The sequence below is a fragment of the Aquarana catesbeiana genome, linkage group LG06, assembly GCF_042186555.1.
Source record: "Aquarana catesbeiana isolate 2022-GZ linkage group LG06, ASM4218655v1, whole genome shotgun sequence".
Taxonomy (NCBI): Eukaryota; Metazoa; Chordata; class Amphibia; order Anura; family Ranidae; genus Aquarana; species Aquarana catesbeiana.
The window spans coordinates 191598309-191623842 of record NC_133329.1 but is presented as its reverse complement, the minus strand read 5'-3'; the positions used below and the strand labels follow the sequence as shown (position 1 = coordinate 191623842).

The window sequence follows — 25534 nt, the reverse complement described above, 5'->3', positions numbered from 1 at the left end:
CACACCAACAGGGGGTCTATTCAAGAAAACCACATATATTTGTGTGTATATGTACTAAGATTGTTGTGAATATTCACTGTGCTGTCACGCTACGTTTGTGGGACAGTATAATCATTGTAACTATCTTTAAATATCAGTTTAGTAAAAGACGTCATTTTGGTTAATCACAAATTTTCGTGTGCAGTGTTGTTTTTCTCCTGCAGGTGAAGCAACAAATACCCAGGTAGAAGTATATATAATTGTAATATATATATATATTGTGAGTTAACATTCGTATCAGTATCATTACAACACTGCACTACAGTTGTGTCAAGGGGATTGAAACAAATTTATAAGGGGTGCAAGAGAGTAGAGAACAGGCCCGATCAATATCAGCAGCTCCTTCGGGGGTTCTTGCTACAATTGAATAATAATATATAAATATTAAATGGTGCCTAAAGACAAGGTGGTGGTTCAGACCGCATGGCTTCACACACACACACACACACACAAAGGAAAACAAAAATGGTGCCTACACCATTTGCAATGACAAAATGGTGCCTTCGAAATCCAACAGTGGAAAAACAATTTAAACCAGGGAGTTTAACATTCAAACAAAACAATTTCTCAGTTCCCGGTGTCTCAGCCCTGAAATGGAGCAATTTCCACTCTGGGATGATTTACAGGCTAAACAGTATAAAATCCTTAAACTGCGCCTCTGCAAACCAAAATCACCCTTTTAAACCTGGCCCAAGAGCAGAGCAATTCCACCCAAAACACAGCAGACACAAAATGGCAGTTGCAACAAACGAAAATCTAGCCACGGCCACATGGTAGATGGCAAAATGGCTGACGACAAAAGGGCCATGTGGTGGATAGCAACACATGAAATGCAGTTACTGATCCTGCCAAAACCAGCACAAACCAAGATTTCTTCCCTATAAAACCAAAAAATTTCTCCACAAAGATTGACTAAAATAACTGAGAATGCACACTTCATCATAGACACACACTTTAGGCTACATCAACCAGGGCCCATAGGAACACATGCTATCCAATGAAACCACACATCCCTATCCACCAACGTTAACACAAAACTTACACTCTTGTTCCCAAATAAAGATCATGTCAGCTCCTACATGAACAAGACTTTGAGAAATACAAACAGCGAACAATAGAGCTCCCCCATGCTATTACCTAGGAACCTGAGACCATCCACAGGGCGTAGCCCATTCAATAAATAGCTCTCATTGTAAGTGGTTTCAGCAATGCATGGCGGCCCTTCCCCCTCTCAGCCACATGGCCACTTGAATATGCGGCAGCCGTTTTAAGCCACTTCAAAACAAAACCTTTACGAAAAAATACTATTACACTTATGGGGACATGAGTCTTGGTCCTATACAAAGGTAATAATCACAATTCATACATTTCTATTTCTCATATGCATGACAAACATACAGTATTACACAACATAGGTTACTTACACATAACAAACATACAATTAAAATCCCGGCATTATACAAAAAGATGTAAAATTTGTTCTTTTACAAAGCAGAACCTACCTACAGCATCGGACAGAGATTGATGTGAAGGAGGTTCTGTTCACTCCTACAATGACCCACAGCGCTGCTGCACCCAATCTCTCCCCTCTCCTCTCACACTGTACCGATAGGTACAGAGAGGGGAAGAGCTGAAGCGGAAATGCGCCAGCTTGTTTACAACTGATCGCTCCATCATTAGACAGAGCGATCACGTAGTAAAGGGCCGCTGTCAGTCACAGATATTCCCGGGGTGCTGGAGCACAATTCTGGGAGGACGTCATATGAGGGCCTCCCAGAGTTATCCGACCGCGCTGTGTTGTGGAAAAACCCACTATACGCTTTTGCGCTATTAAGCGCCCTTTCCTTTCAGTATAATGCATCCTTAAGCAACCCATGTCTCCCGCTTTTCCCCAATAAACAGACATAGTCACCTTTCTGATGTTGTTAGCTCCATCACTCAAAACCAACTGCCTGCACCTCTGAGCAAATTTTATTCTTCTAACAAATAGAGCCTCATGGTCTCACAATCGACCAATCAAGCACAGGCATTCCTTCAAACAGGAGGGGTTATACAACAACTAATGAACAATGACTAGGGGAGTCTTATGGGCGTGTCTGGGCATGGGCAGCGTGTATGATTTCCCGCCCCCTGTCTCTGTAAGCTATCATCCTCAGCTAGACAATGGAAGCTGCATGGCTCGGCTAAATCATGGACGCTTTCCGACCATAACGCACCCAAAGACTCATGGTTTTATCGTTGGCATGAATCCTTATTCTGCTTTGTTCAAAGAACAAAGCATACCCAGACTATACTACTGTCCAGTGTGGATGGGAGATTATCTGCAGGTGCACGCCATGGCCCCCCCAAATGTGTTGATCAGGCACACAGGGATGACACGAGCATACATCCGCTAAACTGATAATGTCTTTGCAGAGCAAACACATCCCCCCAGACGATCGTTCTGTGCATTGCGCAGGGGCCCTTCGATGGAGGACGTATCCCCACTCTGCAAACACTTCCCTACATCCCCTAGGAGTTTTTCACTACCAAATGGATCTCAACCAGCGTCAGTCTTCCCCAGTCAGCTCTTTAGAGCAGGTTGTGGGAGAGCTAACACTGGGAGACACTATGACAATACATATTAACCACTTACCCACTGGGCACTTAAAACGCCTTCCTAACCAGACCAATTTTCAGCTTTCAGTGCTCTCACATTTTGAATGACAATTACTCAGTCATGCTACACTATACCTATATGAAATGTTTGTCCCTTTTTTCACACAAATAGAGCTTTCTTTTGGTGGTATTTAATCACCTCTGGGTTTTTTATTTTTTGCGCTATAAAAGAAAAAAGACCGAAAATTCTGTAAAAAAAGAATTTATCTTTGTTTCCATTATACATTTTTTTAATAGCAATTTTTCCTCATAAATTTTGGCCAAAATTTATACTGCTACGTATCTTGTGTGAGACTTTTACACAGCGTGGCCACATACAGAAGCCCAACATGTAGGGAGCACCATCAGGCGTTCTTGGAGCATAAATTACACATTATTTCTTGACTACCTCTTACACTTTTGAAGGCCCTGGAGCACCAGGACAATGGAAACGCCCCAAAAATGCCCCCATTTTGGAAAGAAAACAATCCAACGTATAATCTGAGGCATAATGAGTCTTTTGAACATGTAATTTTTTTCCACAAGTTTTTGGAAAATGTGTAAAGAAAATGAAAACCTTTTTTTTTTTTTTTACACAAAGTTGTGCATTTATACAATATTTCTAACACATAGCATGTACATACCAAAAATACACCCCAAAATAGATTCTCCCACTCCTCCCGAGTATGGCGATACCACATGTGGGAGACATTTACACAGCCTGGCCACAAAGAGAGGCCCAACATGCCGGGAGCACCACCAGGCATTCTAGGGGCTTAAATGTCAAATCTAATTTGACTATCTATTACACTTTTGTGAGGCACTCTAGTGGCATGGATGAGAACTGATGTGGCATGGATGAGCATGTATGGATGGGATGACTGAGCATGAATGAGTATGTATGGGATGGCTGGGTACGGCTGAGTATGGATGAGTATGACTGGGTATGGCTGAGGATGGATGGGATGGATGAGTGTTGATGGACGGATGATCATGGATGAGTATTGCTGATTAGGGATGGCTGGCTGAGCATGGCTGGCTGGCTGAGCATTGATGGATGGCTGGAGTGGGCACAGATCAGCGCTGTGGGCAGTACACATCCAGCCCACAGCGCTGCAGCACCTGATCTCTCCTCTCTTCCCTCACACTGTACCAATCGGAAAGAGGAACCGGACATGACTCTGGTTTGTTTACAAGTGACGGAGCGATCATGTGGTAAACGGCCGCTGTTAGCGGCCATTTACCGTGATCCGTGATGCCACGTCACAGATATTCCTGGGTGAGCACCCCAGGGAGTATGCAGGAGCGTGATTCTGGGAGGACGTCAATGTATGCCCTCCCAGAGTTATCGAGCCACGCTGTAGCTGTTATTCGGCTATGGCGCAGTCGTTAAGTGGTTAAATACATCTTCATAAAATTTCCATAACAGCTGTAGCCGTCATTCAGCTATGGCCCGGTCCGCAACTGGTTAAGGTGGTTCTAAAGGCTCAAGGTTTTTTACCTTCATGCATTCTATGCATGAAGGTAAAAAACCTTTTCTGACTAGCAGCCCCCTAATACTTACCTGAGCACAATCTTCCTCTCAGCTCTCCAGGGACTGCCCCCCTCATTGGCTGAAACAGCAGCAGAACCATTGGCTCCTGCTGCTGTCAATCACAGCCAGTGAGCCAATGAGAGAGAGGGGGATGGGGCCAAGCCAAGACGCTGTGTCTGGACACGCATAGCAGCGGTTCATGAGTGAGCCAGCCTGGGTGCCCCCAGAGCAAGCTGCAGAAGGGAGGGGTCAGGAGCGCTAGCGGAGGAATCCCCAAAGAGGAAGATTGGGGCTGTTCTGTGCAAAACCCCTGCACAGAGCAGATAAGTATGACATGTTTATTATTTTTAATGTAAAAAAATCCAAAGCTTTAATATCACTTTTAAAAAAATCTTCAGAGCTCAAATAATTATTTAAACCTAAAAAAAAAAGACTCTGGCAGTGAAAAGGTTAATATCAATTAGTTACAAGGGTAGTCAGTACCATCATAACTAATGCCAATTATTGTTTCTGGTGCAACATTGTTTTTCTTCTTCACCACAGGTCACAGGCAAGTTTAGTTCAACGATCACCTTGTAAACAATCCTTTCAGTTTAAAATAGAAAATGAAAGGCAAAACATTTTTGTATAGATATAAACGAAACATCATACAGTAAATACTGTTTCTTTATCCAGTTTTTTTACATAAATTATAACATTCCCTCTGTTCTCAGCTGCATAAAAACTGGGGGGGGGGGGAGGAAGCAGCAGCACACTGAGCTTGCCAGTGAATGGCTGTGCATCGGGGGCATGTCAGGAAAAGTCTGATCATTGGAGGAGAGTACACTGAGTTCCCAGCATAGCTAGAGAACTGACCATGGTCTGCTCTCCTGATTAGTGTGGTCAGTTTTTAATAGAAAAGCAGAGGGACTAGCAGGAACACCAAGGATTTCACATAAAGGAAGCAATACAAAGATAACAGGATATTTTCTCATACAAGTACATGGTACAGCAGGCACATATCAGGAATATGAAGTGTTGGGAGAACAATTGCTTTAATTCATGCTACACAGATACTTTTGACTTGTCATTTACTGAAGGCTATTTGGGAGTGCCTTATTCTGAGAATTTTGCAGATTCTCTATGATCAATTATTATAATATTGTTTGTGTCTCTAATCTCTGCTTTTATTCCTACAGTTTTTATCTGGATGGACAGTAACTATTTTTTAAATAATTCCCTGTTTACTTACCGTATATGCTTATTCTAACTGGAGTTCTCCTTAAGCTAGCCATAGACAGATTGAAATTTGGCCAGTTTAGACCATCTGAAATTCGATCCATTCTGTGGCCATCCCCATCTAACAGAAGTCGATTGGCCAAGCTGAAAAACCTTTGTCAATCAGCGGCTACAGTGGCTGATCGATGTATTCTGACAACTCAGAGCCCAATTGTCATTATACAATGTCTCAGTGGGAGGGATACCTCCTTGCATCTTGCTTCTTGTGTGGATGGAGAAATCTGTTCTTTTTTGTTTTTTTTGCATTTAGCCCACTGGCTGAAAAAAAAAAAAAAAAAAAGAACCGTCCATGGCCAACTTAAGTCCTATGACTTCATGTTACCAGCTGTTTAAAGTGAACATGTAGCTTCCCTTCACTTTCCCTGTGCCTCAGTAAAAAAGCCCTGGGTCATACCTTAGGCTCGATTTACATCTATGCATGTTGCTTTTGAGCAGCTCTGCAGTGCTTTTTGCAGTGCTCGTCACGTTTTTGGACATGCGTTTTTACAGCGATGAGTCATCAGCTGTCAGCTGCCGCTGAATGTAAAAAAAAAAATTGCTGGCTAAAAAAAAAAACAGCGTGGGGTCCCCCCCCAGGTCCATACCAGGCCCTTGGGTCTAGTATGGATTTGGAGGGGACCGCCCCACACCAATTTTTGTTTTTTTTTATTATGGCGTGGGGTCCCCCCCGAAATCCATTGTCCGAGCATGCAGCCTGGCAGGTCAGGAAAGGGAGGGGACGAGCGAGCGCCCCCCCCCGAACCATACCAGGCCACATGACTCTGCGCCCCCCCACCCCAAAGCACCTTGCCCCCATATTGATGGGGACAAGGGCCTCTTCCTGACAACCCTTGCCCCGGTGGTTGTCGGGGGTCTGCGGGCAGGGGGCTTATTGGAATCTGGAAGCCCCCTTTAATAAGGGGGCCTGCAGATTCTGGCCTCCCCCCTATGTGAATGAGTATGGGGTACATTGTACCCCTACCTATTCACCACAAAAAAGCAGTTTTGTGTGAAAAAATACAGTAGACAGTTTTTGACAAGTCTTCCTCCTCCGGGCTTCTCCTTCTCTCGCTCTTCTTATTTCTCCTGTCTTCTTTGTCCGGTGTGCTTCTTGCTCTGCCGCCGCTCCCGCCGATGACCCTCCTCCAATGCTGCATCCCACTGATCTGTCCACGCCGATGTCAAGCATGTCTTAGATAACGATGGGGGAGTCGCCATCGGATGACGTCATCTGGAAGCCCTGTCCCCTGTGACATCACTGCCCAGGGCATGATGGGTCCGTGATGTCACAAGGGGTGGGGTCTCCAGATGGCATCATCTGATGGCCACACCCCCATTGCTATCTAAGAAATGCTTGACATTGGCGTGGGCAGATCAGCGGGACACAGCATCGGAGGAGGGTCGGCGGTGGGAGCGGCGGCAGAGGAAGAAGAACACCGGACAAAGAAGACAGGAGAAAGAAAGAAAGAAGAAGAGCGTAAGAAGAAGCAAGAGGAGAAGACCAGAGGAGGAAGATGCGGGAGAAGATGCAGGAAGACCGCAGGAAGAAGCGGGGAATAAGAAGATATTTTTAATAAGACTTGTCAAAAACTGTCTACTGTATTTTTTAACACTACACTACTTTTTTGTGGTGAATGAGTAGGGGTACAATGTACCCCATACTCATTCAAATAGGGGGGGAGGCCCCCTTGTTAAAGGGGGCTTCCAGATTCTGATAAGCCCCCCTGCCCGCAGACCCCAACAACCACCGGCAAGGGTTGTCGGGAAGAGGCCCTTTCCCCCCCATCAACATGGGGGCAAGGTGCTTTGGGGTGAGGGGTGCAAAGCACCCACCCCCCCATGTTGAGGGCATGTGGCCTGCTATGGTTCAGTGGGGGGGAGGGGGCGCTCACTCACCCCCTCCCTTTCCTGACCTGCCGGGCTGAATGCTCAGATAAGGGTCTGGTATGGATTCTGGGGGGGACCACATGCCATTTTTTTTTCATTTTGGAGTGGGGGGTCCCCTCCAAATCCATAATAGACCCAAGCCTGGTATGGACCTGGGGGGGGGAACCCCACGCTGTTTTTTTTTTTTTTAGCCAGCAATTTTTTTTTTTACATTCAGTGGCAGCTGACAGCTGATGACTCATCGCTGTAAAAACGCATGTCCAAAAATACCTCATGCCGTTTTTTATCTCGATTTATTTTTGCCGTTTTTTTTTTTTTTTACATTCAGTGGGGAAGCCCGCTGACAGCTGATAACTGTTGGCTGATAGCCAGTTAGGGACGCGGCGGGCCGACTTTCTGGCCTACTCCTCAGCAACCAGCTATATACAGTGAATGTACAGCTAAAAAAAACCACACAAATCGTAAAACGCATATCACATCAAAATCGCGGTACTTGCGTTTTGGATGCAGGTCCATTGAAGTCTATTACATGCAAAATGCTGTATTTTGTGGGAAAAAAGTCCTCGACCCTTTCCAAAAATGCAGAGGCACAAAAATGCATTGATGTAAACATGTTACATTAGCTTTAATTAGCTCAGCATGCTAAAAGTGATTAGAAAAGTCAGGCGCTAGCACACAACCTCAACCTCTCAAAACAAATCTACCAAAAATCACAATATGTACTAAACATAAATCCACAAAAATCAATTGATATACAAACGATGAGTAATAAAAGTAAATATGAAGATGTGAGTATATCCTTTTTAAATCCTCCAACCAGTGTTTCTTCAGATTATAAAGTGCTTAGAATTCCTTCAATTAGTGCTCCACCACAGTGTGTACAAAATACACACTTACCAACTATACAAGTTGTATATGCCTTGGATTATTTAAGGATATATATTACTCATCAAATCACCGTTGTTATTATCCACGTACAGTATCTCACAAAAATGAGTACACCCCTCACATTTTTGTAAATATTTTATTATATCTTTTCATGTGAAAACAGTGAAGAAATTACACTTTTGCTACAATGTAAAGTAGTGAGCGTACGTGATCAGGGTTTATACCTAATCGATCCACGGCACATAAACCTTCTCAGATTGTACTTAAACATGCAACTCCCTACAGACAACAATAAATAATAAAGCTATATTATCGCTTGATGGTGCTAAAGCATTTGATAGTGTGGAGTGGCAATATCTATGGAAAGTGCTTTATAGATTCAATTTAGGAAAGACCTTTATTTCTTGGATTAAATTATTATATAAGGCTCCTACTGCCCATCTCAGAATAAATAATACATTATCTCCTTCCTTTGAGCTACGAAGGGAGATGAGACAGGGATGCCCATTATCCCCATTATTATTTGCTCTGGCCATTGAGCCTCTGGCGGCAGCTATCAGGGGGATCTTGAATATTATTGGCTTTAGGAGGGGGGACATGGAAGAAAAAACTTGTTTTATATGCGGACAATGCCCTCCTTTTCTTGGGAGACACCTCCAATTCTTTGTCGCATTTCATGGCTTTGATACACAGATTTGGATCCTTCTCTGGCTTCAAGATACTGTAAATTGGGACTAGTCCACATTTCTACTGTACCTCTGGATCTGATGGGTTCACCTATGCCTCACATGGCAAACAAATTAAAGTAGTGGAGACTTTTCGATATCTGGGCATAGTTGTACATCCCAAATTAGATAATTATGTTAAGTTGAATATTGACCCCCTGATTCAAAAGTTTCAACAAAAAACAGCTGGTTAGATCAAGCTACCATTGACAGTGGTTGGCCGCCGTAACTTGATAAAAATGATCTGGGGCCCCCAACTTTTATATGCTCTCCATAACGTCCCTGTTTGGCTACTGATGCATATTTAAAAAAAATTGTAATACTATATTCCGTGCCTTGATCCGGAGGAAGCAGACCCCTCATATTAAACTTGAAATCTTGCAGGAGTCGAAGGACTCAGGAGGGCTAGCACGTCGTTGAGAGAGGAGTTTGGCCTACCTAATAAATTGTTCTATCAATACTTACAAATTATGCATGCCATTTCTTCACAATCCAGGATATCTCACTGGGAATACACTAACCATACAGTTGGATACTCCTAAATTGGCCCCATTACAACTGGTCCAAAATAGATTCTTATGAGGAAGCTATTCTTCTATTTTACCGTAATCTAAAATACTAGATAAGGTTCGCACTAGCTGACTATCAGCCTATTAATGATGGACCCAAGGTTCTATAGAGCTATAAATATATACTCAGGTAGACGTGACATGCAGTGGTTACCTTATATTATATGTTTTTTGTTGGGTTTCATTTTTCATTTTTTGTAGTGCTAATATGCACTCTTCTTGCTCCCTGGGGTTTAATCTTCCTTTATCTTCATTTTTTGCCCCGGGAACAAAGACAGGAACATAAAAGAAGTGAAAACACATCCAAATTGGTTAATATACAGTATGTCTAGAGGTATACCTAGGTCTTTCTTTGCTTACAATATCTGATGTTATGTAAGGTGTATGTAATGCTGGAAAATGATTACAAGAAACTTTTTTGGATATCAATTTATTACACAATATATCGCTTACCATGTTGATTCTGTATACCAGTGATGGCGAACCTTTTTAAGCCCGAGTGCCTAAATTTCAACACAAAACCAACTTATTTATTTAAAAGTGCCAACACCAAATTAAACCTGCCAGCAGCTCTGCACAGAGGATGGGACTAATCACCCCTCTGAATGAGTCCTAAGGGACAAAAACCTACGATTCTGCCCAAAACCTTTTCGTTCTTTACGCTCAGAATGCAGGGATCAGGAGTGTGTTGCGCTCAGAATGCACGTTTTGGGGGGAGTGATGTGAAGGGTGGTAGAGGACACTGTTATGGGGGTGGCCCTGCCAATATTGACACTTTGGGCCAAATTTGGACATTTTTACTTAGGAGTGTACTCAGTTTTGTTGCCAGCGGGTTAGACATTAATGGCTGTGTTGAGTTATTTTGAGATTATACAAGCTGTACACTCACTACTTTACATTGTAGTAAGGCAGGGGTAGGCAACCTCGGTCCTCCAGCTGTTTTGAAACTACAAGTCCTTTGAGACATTGCAAGACCCTGACAATCACAGGCATGACTCCTAGAGGAAGAGGCATGATGGGATTTGTAGTTTCACCACAGCTTGAAGGCTGTAGTAACGTGTAATTTCTTCAGTGTTGTCACATGAAAAGATATAATAAAATATTTACAAAAATGTGAGGGTGTTCTCACTTTTTTGAGATGCTGTACATACTGCCACATACAGTTGCACCAATCACTGCCCCCCCCAGATCTCCTTCTCTCATTAACAACCCCCGGAACCCAGAAGAAACGTGTATGATTCCAAGATAGTGTAATAACGTTTATTAAGGCCTCATATACACTGCTGCTGGTAAACGGATGTTTAGGAGCAGTTGGGCGTTTTTTTCAGCTGCCCCTGAACTCTACTCTATTATCTTATCAGTACATGTGTACAGGGTCGTTTATAGTTGTTTCTAGGCAGTTGAGTTCAGAAGCATTCTTTGGAATGCAAAAAAATACATTTAGGACGGATGTTCAGAGGCATTTCAAACCCCAAATACCTGTAACAGCTTGTAAATGTAGTAACCCGCATTTAGCCACGTTTCGTTTACAGACGTTTTTAATTTTTGTCTAAAACGCTTCTAAATGCAAAATGCCGCTAAACGTGGCATGTAAACACGGCAAAATGGACGTTTTAAACATTGGTTACTATCTGTCAAGTTAAATCGTGCAGGAGAGGTTGTAAAAACGTCCCATGTATATGAAGCCTAAAAGTTAACCACTTGCTTACTGGGGACTTATATCCCCTTCCTGCCCAGGCCAATTTTCAGCTTTCAGCGTTGTCACGCTTAAGGCCCATATACACGATTGGACTTTTTGACAACGGACATGCAAATTAGCTGTGTTAAGGCAACATCCGACCGTGTGTACGCTCCATCGGACAAACTTTTTCGGTTTTCATTGGGCAAATGTTGGCTGTGCGAACAGACAAACTTGGCAGCAACAAAAGTCCGTCAGCAAGTCCGATCGTGTGTACACAAAACCATCGGACTTTAGTACAAAGTACAAACACGCATGCTCAGAACTGATGCAAAAGATCAGACGACAATACAGAAGTTGACCAAAGGGTGGCGCCGGAGAATTGAACGTCCTCTTTTGAAGTGTCCTCAGTATGTTGAAACGTCATTACGTTTCGTGTTTGTTGCCTAAAAAGTCCTGCCGTGTGTATGCTTAACAAGTTCACAGCCAATACCCTTTGTACAGAAATCCACGGGAAAGTTTGTATAGTCCGATCGTGTGTATGAGGCTTTTGAGTGACAATTGCACGGTCTTGCAACACTGTACCCAAACAAAATTTGTATAATTTCTTTCACACAAATAGAACTTTTTTTGGTGGTATTTAATCACCACTGTTTTTTTTTTTTTTTTTATTATAGAAACAAAAAAAGACAGAACATTTTGAAAAAAAAATGTGTTATAAAATTTTGCAAACAGTTAATGCACTGATGGGCACTGATGATGCTGCACTGATAGGCAGCACTGAATGGCATTGAGAGGCATGCCGAAACAGACCAACCCAAGTACAACATATTGGACTTTCCACCAATATTATGCCTTCTATTTAGAGATTTACGCACAATCCCCCTTGTCCGCCGCGGGGGGAACTTTGTTGGGCGGCCTGTTTCCGCACATGACCATCTATTCATTGAGTAAGCTACTTCTGCTACTTATATTTTATACGCTGTATTATTATTGTCGAACCATATTATGTTTATTTTACTGTATTATTTGTCTTATAGATTGGTTCTCCTGAGGAAGTGGTACAACACCGCAAAACTAGTAGATACTCATATGAATCTATAATCTGTATCTACAGATACCCCTTGGGGGAACCCTGAGTATCTGTGTTTTCAATTTTAAATGTAAACTGTATCAGGGGCGGATCCAGAGTCCAGTCTCGGGAGGGGCACTGGCAGAAAAAAAGGTGTTGCTTACAGGGCCAGATTAAGAGCAACCTGGTGCTAAGTAAGGGTTTTGGTGGGCCTTTTTATGGAAATAAATAAAATGAAAACACAAACAATTTTTTGTTAAATTTAAATTAAAGAGAGAGAGGTGTGAGACAGTGGTTGAGAGAGGGGGAGGGGGTGATAGCGAGATGGGGGGGTTGAAATAGAGGGGATGAGAGGGAGGGGGAAAGAGAGAGAAAGGGGGTGAATAAGAGAGAGAGAGGGGGTGAGAGAGAGGGAACGAGAGAGAGGGGGTGAGAGAGAGGGGACGAGAGAGAGGGGTGAGAGAGAGGGGACGAGAGAGAGAGGGGGTGAGAAAAAGGGGAATAGAGAGAGGGTGAAAGAGAGAGAGGGTGGTAGGGGGTGAAGGGGGTGAGAGAGAGAACAGGGCGAAAGAGAGGGGATGAGAGAGAGAGGGGGGTGAAAGAGAGAGGGGGGTGGGAGTGAGTGAGTGAGTCTATGGGAGGCACAGCATAGTACATAACACGGGTGGGGGGGGGAATAGCACAGTACATTACATGGTTGGCACAACACATTACATGGTGGATACATGGATACAGCACATTTAATGGTGGGCAAAGCACAGTACATTACATGGTGGGCACAGCACATTACACGGTTGGCACTGCCCAATACAGCACATTACAAGGTAGGCACAGTTCATTATATGGTGGGCACAGCACATGACATGGTTGGTACTACACAACACAGCACATTGCATGGTGGGCACAACACAGCACATGCACACGGTGGGCACAGGACCTTATATGATGGGCACAGCACATGACATGGTGGGCACTGCACATTACAAGTGGGCACTGCACATTATATGGTGGGCACAGCATATTATATGGTGTGTACTGCACATGGCATGGTGGGCACTGCACAGCACATGAGAAGGTGGGCACTGCATGACACCACATGACATGGTGGGCACTGCACGACACAGCACATTACATTGTGAGCACAGCACATTAAATAGTGGACATCGCAAATGACATGGTGAGCCCTGCATAGTACATTCCATTGTGGGTACTGCGCAGCACATGCCATGGTGGACAATGTACAGCACATTACATGGTGAGTACAGAACATTAGATGGTAGGCACTGCATGGTGCAGCACATGACATGGTGGGCACAACACAGCACATGACATGGTGGGCACAACACTGCACATGACATGGTGGGCACTGCATGGCACAGCACATTACATGGTGGGTACAGCGCATTACATGGTGGGCACTGCATGGCACAGCACATGACGTGGTGGGCACAGTGCATTACATGGTGGGCACTGAATGGCACAGCACATTACATGGTGGGCACAACATATTACATGGTGGGCACTGCATGGCATAGCACATTTCATGGTGGGCAATGCAACTGCACATTACATGTTAGGAACCACACATGACATGGTGGGCACTGCTGAACAGCACAGCACATTACACAGTGGGCACAACACACTACATGCTGGGCACAACACATGGCAGGGTGGGCACAGCACAGCACATGACATGGTGGGAACTGCACATGACATGGTGGGCACTGCATGGCACAGCGCATTACATGGTGGGCACTGCACATTACATGGTGGGATCACTGCATGGCACAGCACATGACATGGTGGACACTGCAAATTACATAGCGGGCATTGCAAGGCACAGCACATGACATGGTGGGCACTGCACATTACATGGCGGGCACTGAATGGCACATCACATGACATGGTGGGCACTGCACATTACATGGCGGGCACAGTGCATGACATGGCGGGCACTGCATGGCACATCACATGACATGGTGGGCACTGCACATTACATGGCGGGCACAGTGCATGACATGGCGGGCACTGCATGGCACATCACATGACATGGTGGGCACTGCACATTACATGGTGGGCACTGCATGGCACATCACATGACATGGTGGGCACTGCACATTACATGGTGGACACTGCAAGGCACAGCACATGATATGGTGGGCACTTCACATTACATGGTGGGCACTGCAACGCACAGCACGACATAGGGGGCACTGCACATCACATGAAGGGCAATGCAATGCACAGCACATGACATGGTCGGCACTGCACATTACATGGGGGCACTGCAATGCACATGACATGACAATGTGGGCACAGCACATTACATGGGGGGCACTGCAATGCACAGCACATGACATAATGGGCACAGCATATTACATGGGGGCACTGTAATGCACATGACATGACATAGTGGGCACAGCACATTACATGGGGGGCACTGCAATGAACATGACATGGTGGGCACAGCACATTACATGGGGGCACTGCAAGGCACAGCACAACATAGTGGGCACTGCAATGCACAGCACATGACATGGTGGGCACTGCAATGCACATGACATGACATAGTGGGCACAGCACATTACATGGGGGCACTGCAATGCACATGACATGACATGGTGGGCACAGCACATTACATGGGGGCACTGCAATGCACAGCACATGACATGGTGGGCACTGGGCACAAGAGAGCACATTACATGGGGGGAAGCAGCAGTCTGTCCCCTAGCACAATAATTACACAACACCTCCCTAACAAATGTACTAACCTTATCATAACAGCATGTAAGATGTCCTTCCTCCCGGGCTCCTGCTGGTCAGGAGAACATCAGCACCCCTCCCCCAGACAGCTCCCAGACACTGAGGATCTGTGTCAGTGTAACAGATGCTGTGATAGGAGTCAGGCATCGGTAGGCATGCTGTTTGCATATGTTAAGGGAAAAGTGGCATGCATAGTGCATACAATCCTCTCACCTCTCGTTAGCCAAGGAAGTTCCCCTCACTCACTCACGCCACGCTGGAGCTGTCCCTGGAGAAAATAGAGGGAGGAGGTGGGTGGAGCCATCATTCACACACTAGGCGTGGAGGAGGAAGAAGTTAAATCCTCCTCCGCTCGCTCCACTCTGAAAGCTGGGACCTCCCTCTCCTCCTCCTTGGCTCTGACATGACATCACTGGTTGCTACACGCCAGGTGGGCAGGCGTTAGCAACCAGTGAGAGTCCAGGCCAGAAGCGTGGCCGTTCAACAACACCGGCGCTGCTGCTGATTCTAAACAGTGAGAGAGACACTCGGCAGTCAGTAATATTTCTCGGGGGGAGCAATTGCCCCGTTGCCCCCCCCCTGGATCCGCCCCTGAACTGTATGCTTCTCTATATGTAATAAACCTCCTGTTTACATAACAATGCATATTATTTTTTATCAGTACCAAGATAGTCCATTAATTAATTGGGCAGGAGTGCTATAGGGTCAGCTTCAGCAACTATCCCCTTGCCCCCACCCCCTCCTGTTTCTCTATAATAACCTGGATTATGGTATGTTGCTATGACTAATTATGTTTTTTATATGAGGCTATACTCTAAATTTTTCCATATTCATTGGGTGGATAACATACCCCTTTTTCTCCTCTTTGAGTGCCTCTATTGTATAACTCTCTTTATCTAAACTAATTTTCAAATCATCAACTGCATGTTGATGTAGTATGGACATTGCCCTCTGGGTTGTGCGGACAATGGACATTCTCTGCACTGATTAGACAGACTTTATGACCAATACACGGTTAGCTTGTTTTAATAGTCACCCTAACTTACGAGGATGTCGAGAAATACGGTATATACCTAAATCATGAACACAACTGATTATACTCAACAAGAAAGGTTAATTCAGCCAAGACTCACTAACCTTTATGGAAGGCTATGTGTACAAACAGATTGGATAATTTTCCGTCTGAACAGGAATCCTTGCGTGTTACCCACACTCATTATTCCGCTATTGAAGCTGAATTCACCTTTTTGTCATCCGCCCTTTTTGAATATAACAATATATGTTTCATGATCGCATGGACTTCAGGTGTCCATACGATCTCTTCGTCGAGGTGGTGATAAGCCCCGGCTTCTGTCATCATCTCCTCCGCGATTTGGGGTGTGAATCGACGAGTTAGAGTTGTTTCTGCGTCTGTGTTCTCTTTGTCTCTGCGCTCTTAGGGGTAGAATTGTTTGAAACCTCGATCCAGGTTTCTGCAATTGAGAAAGAGCTGTACCATTCAGGGACTTCTGTTAAGGGCATGTTGAGTGTGTCGCAAAATGTCTGCAGATCGTCAGGGGTGCAAAGTTGTGCAGTGTGACCTCTCCACGTGGCTGACAGACAGAAGGGGAACTTCCACCTGTATGGAATTCCTCTCGTGCATAGTTGATCCAGCAGGGGGCATAGGGCTCTCCTGTGCTGGAGGGTGATGGTGGAGAGATCCTAAAAAAGTTTAATTTCCATCCCATTAAGGAGTACTTGATTCCGTTCTCTTGCCTTTCTGAGAATGGCCTCTTTTATTAGAGAATTTATTATGTCCCTGGGTGGGTAACTCTCACGGCCCCTTGGTCTGAGCGCTCTATGGATTCTTTCCTCTTCTATGGGAGCGTCAGCCAGTCTATCTAGCAATTCATTAAACATACCTGCTACAGTCTGTTCAATGTGTTGTTGATCCACAGACTCTGGGATCCCTCTGATCCATATATTGTGGCGGCGGCCGCAGTTATCGAGATAGTCTAGATGTCTGTGGCTTTCCAGAATGTGGGATAGGTTTGTATCTGATGACCGTTGCACTTGCCTGATGGCGTCCGCATGGAGGGTTGCAGTATGCTCTATTGTTCCCATCCGGGCTGCAATTGAGTGGATATCATTCTTCAGGTCTGTTATAGCAGCAGAAAGCGTAGCTTTGATGTCTGATGCTACTGCCTGAAGGTCCGTGAGGGAGAGGGATTGTATACTACTTTTATACCTACTTTTTTGGGAGATAAGAGTTTGAAGAAAGATGAGAGAGGAGAGAACGGAAAAAAAAAATCAAGGAAGGGAAGAAGTGTCCACTGAGACAAACAGCTGACATCTCTCAGACAAAAGATTTTAGATTTTGAGATTTCTGGTAAAGTAAAAATTTCTATTTATCTGTAAAGTTTTTAGACATTACATGGGGCTGAACCATTTAGTCTTTGTAGCATAAGGATTGGAATTGAGAATAATTCTAACTGCAGTATGAATTGTTTGTTTTTTCAATCAAAAGAGAAAAATACACACATATGTGTATAATCTCATTGAAGCTAATTTCAATTTCTAGTAAATGGTTTAGTGATGATATATGCTTAAGATAAAATAATTCATTGGAAATGTACCTTTACCCTTAAATATAAGTCTTGGTTAAGTCTCCAATTCCGTGCATGAAATAACACGTTTGCCCATGTGCTGTTAAAGTAAATTTTGAGCTTGCAATATCTGTTGACAGAGAGGTCACGTGTCAAAATTGGCACCTTTTTGTTTTCACATTCTGCTGAGCCACTGATGAGCTATTAATTACTTTCAAGGAATTACTCAGTTTTGCTACCTTGGTATTTTTGAAACAACATCCTTTGGTTATTTTCTCATTATCTGTATTATCCATATTATTGAAATGTTGATCCATATTCTTTGTTTGTAACCAATTATATTTTGATATCATTCTGCACTGATTTTTAGTAAATAAACATATATATTTTTGCACACTGTTGTATTCCTTCCTTTTGTCTTCGAGTTAGCGCGAATAAACAAATTTGAGTTATTTTGTTGATTTGTGGAAATAAGTGGGAATCTCCTTATCCATAGATGCTTGCTTATTTTTATAAGTATAAAACTGTTTATTGTTTCAGTATAAACATTCTGACAACACCCATCATCGCTATCCTTATCATTGTATAATACACCCATCATCATCATCCTCATCATTGTATAATACACCCGTCATCATCATTCTCATCATTAAATAATTCCCCCATCCTCATCAATTGTATAATACAATTGTCATCGCTATCCTCATCATTGTATAATACACCTGTCATCATCATCCTCATCATTGTATAATACACCTGTCACCGCTATCCTCATCATTGTATAATACACCTATCATCATCATCATTGTATAATACACCCATCCTCATTGTATAATACACCCGTCATCATTATGCTCATCCTTGTATAATACACCCATCCTCATCATTGTATAATAGACCCATCATCACTATTCTCATCATTGTATAATGCACCCGTCATCGTCATCATCATCCTCATCGTATAATACACCCATCATCGCTATCCTTATCACTGTATAATACACTCATCATCATCCTCATCATTGTATAATACACCTATCCTCTTCCTTGTATAATACACCCATCATCGCTATCCTTATCATTGTATAATACACCCGTCATCACTATCCTCATGATTGTATAATACACCCATCAGCATCATTGTATAATACACCCTTCATGGCTATCCTCATCGTTGTATAATACACCCATCATCGCTATCCTCATCGTTGTATAATACACCCATCATCGCTATCCTCATCGTTGTATAATACACCCATCATCGCTATCCTCATCATTGTATAATACACCAGTCAACGCTATCCTCATCATTGTATAATACACCCATCATCGCTATCCTCATCATTGTATAATACTGTTGAATTTTACATTCCAACTTCTAAAATAGTAGGTGTTTCTAATCTAGAAGCATGGGGCACCAGCCCTGGTTTTATGAGATGATCCCTCTCCTTTAAACCCTACCTCCAGTAGGTAATAATAGAACCCAACAAAACAAATGCAGGGAAGTAAAGGGTTAACCTCCTTACCTTCACTGCACACTCAGGCTCAACCTTATTTATTGCGGGGCGGACAGTATAACTCAGTAACTGGAGACAAGTTCAACAAACAGTGCAGTGAAAGCTGAAGATAGCAGCATTCAGGCAACCTGTCACAGGGGAAGATCAGTGTCTGTCCAGCAATAAATAAGGCTGGGCCTAGTATGCAGTGAGCTCTGTTATCATGTGAGTGAAAGATTTACTTCCCCGCATTTGCATGTTGCTACTGTTGAAGAAGAGAGGACAAGCTGCTCCAACTCCAAGTGCAGAGATACAGAGATGCTTCTCCCAGGGCATGTATCCCTTCCGCCCATGCCTTGTAATGGCCCTGCATAGGAGCTTACCTACCGTTAAGGAGCCGCACTGCTCGGGCCTTCCACGCGGTCGCACTGGCAGTCTCAGATGGTAGATCCGTTGTCCACTCCACATAGCAGTGAGCCGGGAAACTGGAAGTGATGCAGGGGTGCTGAAAAAAGCACCCGCCCACCGTCCTCCGATCCCAGCCTATTAAAATACAGGAAAGGAGGCCAGAGACAAATCAGTGAAGAGTGGGAGTGTTTGCGGGCGCATCGCTTGCGCCCCGAACACTCCCTAAATAAGGGCAAATCAGCTTCTCAGCTTGCAATCAGCTATATCCAATAGACTGGCGCCTGGACACTTTTAAAGGGCACTGGTATGAAGGGGCTGCCACTGGCTGGCGCCATACTTTACACAAATGTTATATATTTGCTCAACAGTCTGGGAAATTATTAATATTAGTATAGCAAATGCTCTTAAAGCGGTATTAAAACCAAGTGTTAATTATTGCAGCTTACTAAGCTTCAGCTGTGGTGGCATGTAATTTTAATGCTATTTATTGCTATTAGTGTGCTGACTGGGGAGATTCACTGTTCTATATGTTCTGCTAAACATAGACAAAAAGCGAGAGGAAATGCCAAATTTTACACTTTATTTAACAAGGGGTCAATTCCATAAGTGAGGTGTGAATCCATGTGAGCTGTCTTTGCTTGGAGAAACATTCCTTTGTGGAAGCATTTTTTTTCTTTTAAGCACAAGAGTGTGTCACGTTTGCATTGGAGTAAACACAATCACGCGGACAATTGTTTTTGGTAGTTTTCTACTTATATGTGATATATAGGCAGCGCTGCTAATTTATGTTTCATTTTCACTATCTGATGTTCAATATAACACAGTATAACAGCAGCTACCTAAAAAAAAACCACAAGGTGTATTTTAGTTGCACCATAGAGTGCAGGTATTCATAGTTAATTAAAGTTCAAGAGCCATTTATAAACTTGATGAAAAATACAATTTTGCCGCCCACATTAATTAGCATGTATATCTTTCTTTCTTTAGGCTAGAATTACATATTGTTGGAGGCTTTAATGATGAGCGACAACTATCACAAAAACTATCACAGCAGCTTCTTAGTAAGTGCACGGTTTGTGGTAATAGAATGTTGATAGCAGTTTGCATCACGTAATTTTGTATACTTTAACTTTTTTCTTTATTGAGGTTAAGCATGTTCTAATAAAAAGTAAAGCTAAGCAGCTGTACATGAATATGCTGGAAAGTATTTTCCATGTTTGTATTGTCAGCATAGAACTACATATCCCAGCATGACTACACATATGATTTGAATTTAAGACATGATGCAGACTTGTTTCTTATTTAGTTTATTTGAAGGAACCTTTTTGTCTTGTTTTATCATTTTTTTTCGTCATTTTCTATTGTGCAGATAATGTGTACAAACAACATTCATTGCTAGAAAGTATTTTCCATGTTTGTATTTCGAAGTGCTACAAGTCTCTTAATTGCTGTTTCAATGAGATAATTCATTGGAAGGTGTGGTTTGGCAAACAAGTATATATGTTCTGTTTATAACTTGAAAATTGTGCTGTGATCAGGGCTTGTAAGCCAGAACGCGTGAGCCCCTGTATATTTTTACTCACTTTTTTTATGCACCAATAAAGAAGCAACAAGGACGTTTGGCGTTGCGGACTCTATTCTTTGAATTTATAGCTGTACACGAATGCTGGATTTGCTGGAGGCACAGGAGTGCATGATTCGCTGGAGGCACTAGAGTTCAGGGGTCACTGAGGGTACAATGGTGCAGACACCGGAGGCATGGGTGGCTCAACCTATACATAGCGACTTGTTTATCGAATGCTGAACAATCTGTTGCCTAGCCAGTGCCGATCCTGACCTCCCTAGGGCCCTAAGCAAAATTCTGCTAAGGGGCCCTCTACCTGGGGATGCATGGTGCTCGGCATGGGTGGGGATGCGTGCGTTGTGGAGACTGGAGGGATGCATGGTTCTCGGCGTGGGTGGGGATGCGTGCGTTGTGGAGACTGGAGGGATGCATGGTTCTCGGTGTGGGTGGGGATGCGTGCGTTGTGGAGACTGGAGGGATGCATGTTTCTCGGCATGGGTGGGGATGCGTGCGTTGTGGAGACTGGAGGGATGCATGGTGCTCGGTGTGGGTGGGGATCCGTGCGTTGTGGAGACTGGAGGGATGCATGGTGCTCGGCCTGGGTGGGAATGCGTGCATTGTGGAGACTGGAGGGATGCATGCTGCTCAGCCTGGGTGGGGATGCGTGCGTTGTGGAGATTGCAGGGATGGAGTAGATGCTGGGTGTGGATGAAGATGATTGAGTTGCATTATGAAAATGAATGAGGATGGCTGTGGATGGGGATGAGTTACATAGTGAAGAGGCGGGCAGTGGGCTCTCCAAAATGTAACTCATTTGCACCCAGAGTCATCCATTTAATGCAACTCAATTATAGGCAGATAGTCAGCCTAAGACCCCTTTCACACTGCGGGCGGTTTTCAGGCGCTACAGCGCTAAAAATAGCGCCTTCATAGTGCCTGAAGAAAGTGGCTCCTTTCACTCCAGTGTGAAAGCCCGCTCCTCCAATGCTGCTCCCCATCAATGGGGCAGCGCTGCGATACCACTGTCAAAACACCGCTCCGGCTGTGTTTTGCGGGCGGCTTTAACCCCTTTTCCGCTGCTAGCGGGGGGTTAAAACCGCCCCGCTAGCGGCCGAATAGCGCCACTAAAACGACGGTAAAGCGGTGCTAAAAATATCGCCGCTTTACTGCTGACGCCAGTGGCGGCAGTGTGAAAAGGATTTTAGGGTGTCCCATCCAAGAAGGAGATACATAAAGTCCCACTAAAATGTACAGGCAGCACAGGGGGCACAGTCAGCAGCACACATTAAATATTTGTGACTTACCCTCCATGCTGCACTCTCCGATCTGTTGTTGGTGTCTGTGTCCATGTGCACTGTCGACGAGCTGGCCACTCCCCCATCCCTGTCCTGCCCAATCACAGTCCCAGCTTATGCTGCAGCAGACATTAGGCTCTGCCTCCGCAGGGATGGATAAGCAGAGAGCCGGTAACAATGTTCCCTTTTCCTCTCACTGAGCTGAGCAGCTGAGAAGTGGGGGGGGGGGGTGCAAGCAAAGATTTGCGATCACCATGTTTCCCTCTCCTCTCTTCAGCTGTCGGCTGAGAAGGAGGGGTGGTGCTAGCGAAAATGGGAGCAGAGCAGCAGGGAGCAGCACCGATCCGCCCTTGGGGGCCCCTACACAGCTAGCGTAGTGAGCGTATAGTGCAGATCGCCTTTGTGTCTAGCCCATTAAGGAAGTGCCTAAATGCTCGTTGGCATCCCTAATGCTGGCGGCTGCACAATAGAAAGAAAATCTGTCGCTGGATCAGGGAGAAGGTGAGTGTGACATTACCCTTCCCCTTTTATGAGACCTCCCCACTCATCATGTTCTGATTTAAATGAAAAGTAGAAATTGAATAATTTCACCAGTTGAAATATGTAATCTTTAAAAAAACAGTCTACCTGTCACGGTACTACTACAGTGAGCCCACAGGCGAGCAGGTGATACGGGATCCCCCAGGGCGTGGAGTCTAAGGGTCAGCCGGTATTCTGCCAGGGACCCCCTCACGAGGGTTTGGGCTTAGCTGTGTGCTGAACCCACGACCCCCGGGTTCACCCTGCTCGCTAGGGGAGTACCAGAAGACACTGTCAGACAAGGATGGATGGATGAAGCAAAGGAGCGCCGGATAGCAAGCCAAGGTCAGGGCGGGCAGCAGACGACGTAATCAGGAGGACTAGCCAAGTCGGTACACAAGAGATCAGTTCACGAGAGGTCAGGTTAAAGCAGGTTACACGAAGGGAGGTTAGAAACCAGCGTTGCTCAAGCATCCAGAACTGGTCTGAGAGGATTTTAAATAGAGAAGCACATGGGGGGCTGGACAGGAAGTAGCAGGAAGGAATGACATAATTAAGCAACAGGTGAAGCCGGCGACACCCATAGCTACAGAGTGCAGCAGAGCTGAACACAAGCTAGTGGAACAACAGGTGCCAGCCGACCTACAGCAGTAAAGGTAAGACACAGATCAGCTCCGCAGCTGATCTGTGACAGTACCCCCCCGCGCGCTTACGAGGTCCCCCTACACATCTGGGGGCTGGCTTGGAGGGAGATTTCCGATGGAATCTGGTCACCGAGCGTGGGGCTGAGACATCGGTGGCAGGGACCCAAGACCTCTCCTCCGGACCATAGCCCTTCCAATCAATCAGAGTTGCTTCCCTCGGGAGTATTTGGAGTCCAATATTTCTTTAATCTCATACTGATCCATGGTATCAGCCACAGGAGCGAGGTGAGAAGGGCGAGAGAAGCGTTTGAGGACCAGTGGCCTGAGCAAGGAGACATGGAAGACGTTGGGTATCCTGAGATGAGAGGGCAGATGGAGCTTGAAAGCAACTGGATTGATCTGACGGAGAATAGGAAATGGACCAATGAAGCCAGGGGCAAATTTCATTGAGGGCACCCGGAGTCGGATGTGCTTGGTAAAGAGCCAAACTCTATCGCCGGGCAGGAACTCAGGAGCCGGACAGCGATGACGATCTGCTGCCGTTTTATGCCTGGAAGCAGCTAGATGAAGATTCTCATAGACTTCTTTCCAGATTGAATTGAAGGACCTTTGGGTTTCAGCTGCTGCTGGTACAAGAGGAGAAATGGGAACAGGAGGATGCTGCCCGTAAACAGTGATGAAGGTTGATTTTCCAGAACTGGCATTGGAGTGATGGTTTACGGCAAACTCTTCCCAGGGCAAAAGGTCCACCCAGTCATCTTGGTGGGCTTAGATGAAGGCACGGAGAAAACGTTCTACATTTTGATAGGAATGCTGCGTCCAGCAAGTTCATCCTTTACACGCTCAGATAGGCCTTGCCAGAAGGTAGCAGTAAGGGCCTCATCATTCCATTTGCCTTCAGCGGCCAGCGTACGGAATTGAACTGCGTATTGGCCAACTGTCATTCCTTGCTGACGAAGATGAAGGAGGGCCCCAGCAGCAGAAGACACTCTGCCGGGCTCATCAAAAGTTTTCCGGAATGCATCAAAAAAGGATTGGAGGTCGGAGATAATAGAATTGTGTGATTCCCAGAGTGGGGAGGCCCAAGCTAGCGCATCACCGGAAAGGAGAGAGATGATATATGCGACTTTGGTGCGATTAATTGGAAAATGATGGCTGGAAAGTTCAAAGTGGATGGAACACTGATTAATGAAGGCCCCCAAGCCTTAGGGTCGCCAGAAAAACGAGTTGGCGGCGGCAGATGCAAGCAGGGATTGCCAGGTGTAGGAGGTAACACGGGAGCAGCTGAAGCAGAAGCAGTAACGGGAGGAGCTGAAGTTGGAGCGAGTTGCAGATGATCCAGACGGGATGCAAGATTCTGTAGAACCAACATTATTTGCTCTTGATTTGCTTGCTGGGAGTTAAGTCTCTGAACTAGATGTTGCATTTGATCCTCGGTCAGTGGCCGACTCTCTGGAGGAGCTCATGGCTTGAGCAAACTGCCACGGTACTACTACAGTGAGCCCACAGGCGAGCAGGTGACACGGGATCCCCCAGGGCGTGGAGTCTAAGGGCCAGCCGGTATTCTATCAGGGACCCCCTCACAAGGGTTTGGGCTTAGCTGCGTGCTAACCCCAGGTCACGACCCCTGGGTTCACCCTGCTCGCTAGGGGAGTACCAGAAGACACTGTCAGACAAGGATGATTGGATGAAGCAAAGGAGAGCCGGATAGCAAGCCCAGGTTAGGGTGGGCAGCAGACAACGTAATCAGGAGGACTAGCCGAGTCGGTACACAAGAGATCAGTTCACGAGAGGTCAGGTTAAAGCAGGTTACACAAAGGGAGCTTAGAAACCAGAGTTGCTCAAGCAACCAGAACTGGTCTGAGAGGAATTTAAATAGAGAAGCACATGGGGGGCTGGACAGGAATTAGCAGGAAGGAATGACATAATTAAGCAACAGGTGAAGCCAGCGACACCCATAGCTGCAGAGTGCAG

The 25534-nt window shown here is 45.0% G+C and overlaps 1 protein-coding gene across 3 annotated transcripts in view; it reads left to right on the top strand.

Moving 5' to 3' along the window:
• NTAN1 (N-terminal asparagine amidase) overlaps positions 1-25534 on the top strand; it is a 1046973-nt gene that overhangs the window by 680029 nt on the left and 341410 nt on the right. For all 3 annotated transcript variants that reach the window (XM_073591178.1, XM_073591177.1, XM_073591176.1), the window contains one exon: positions 20526-20599. In XM_073591178.1, coding sequence (XP_073447279.1) covers positions 20526-20599 — 74 coding nt within the window. The remainder of the gene's footprint in view (positions 1-20525; positions 20600-25534) is intronic.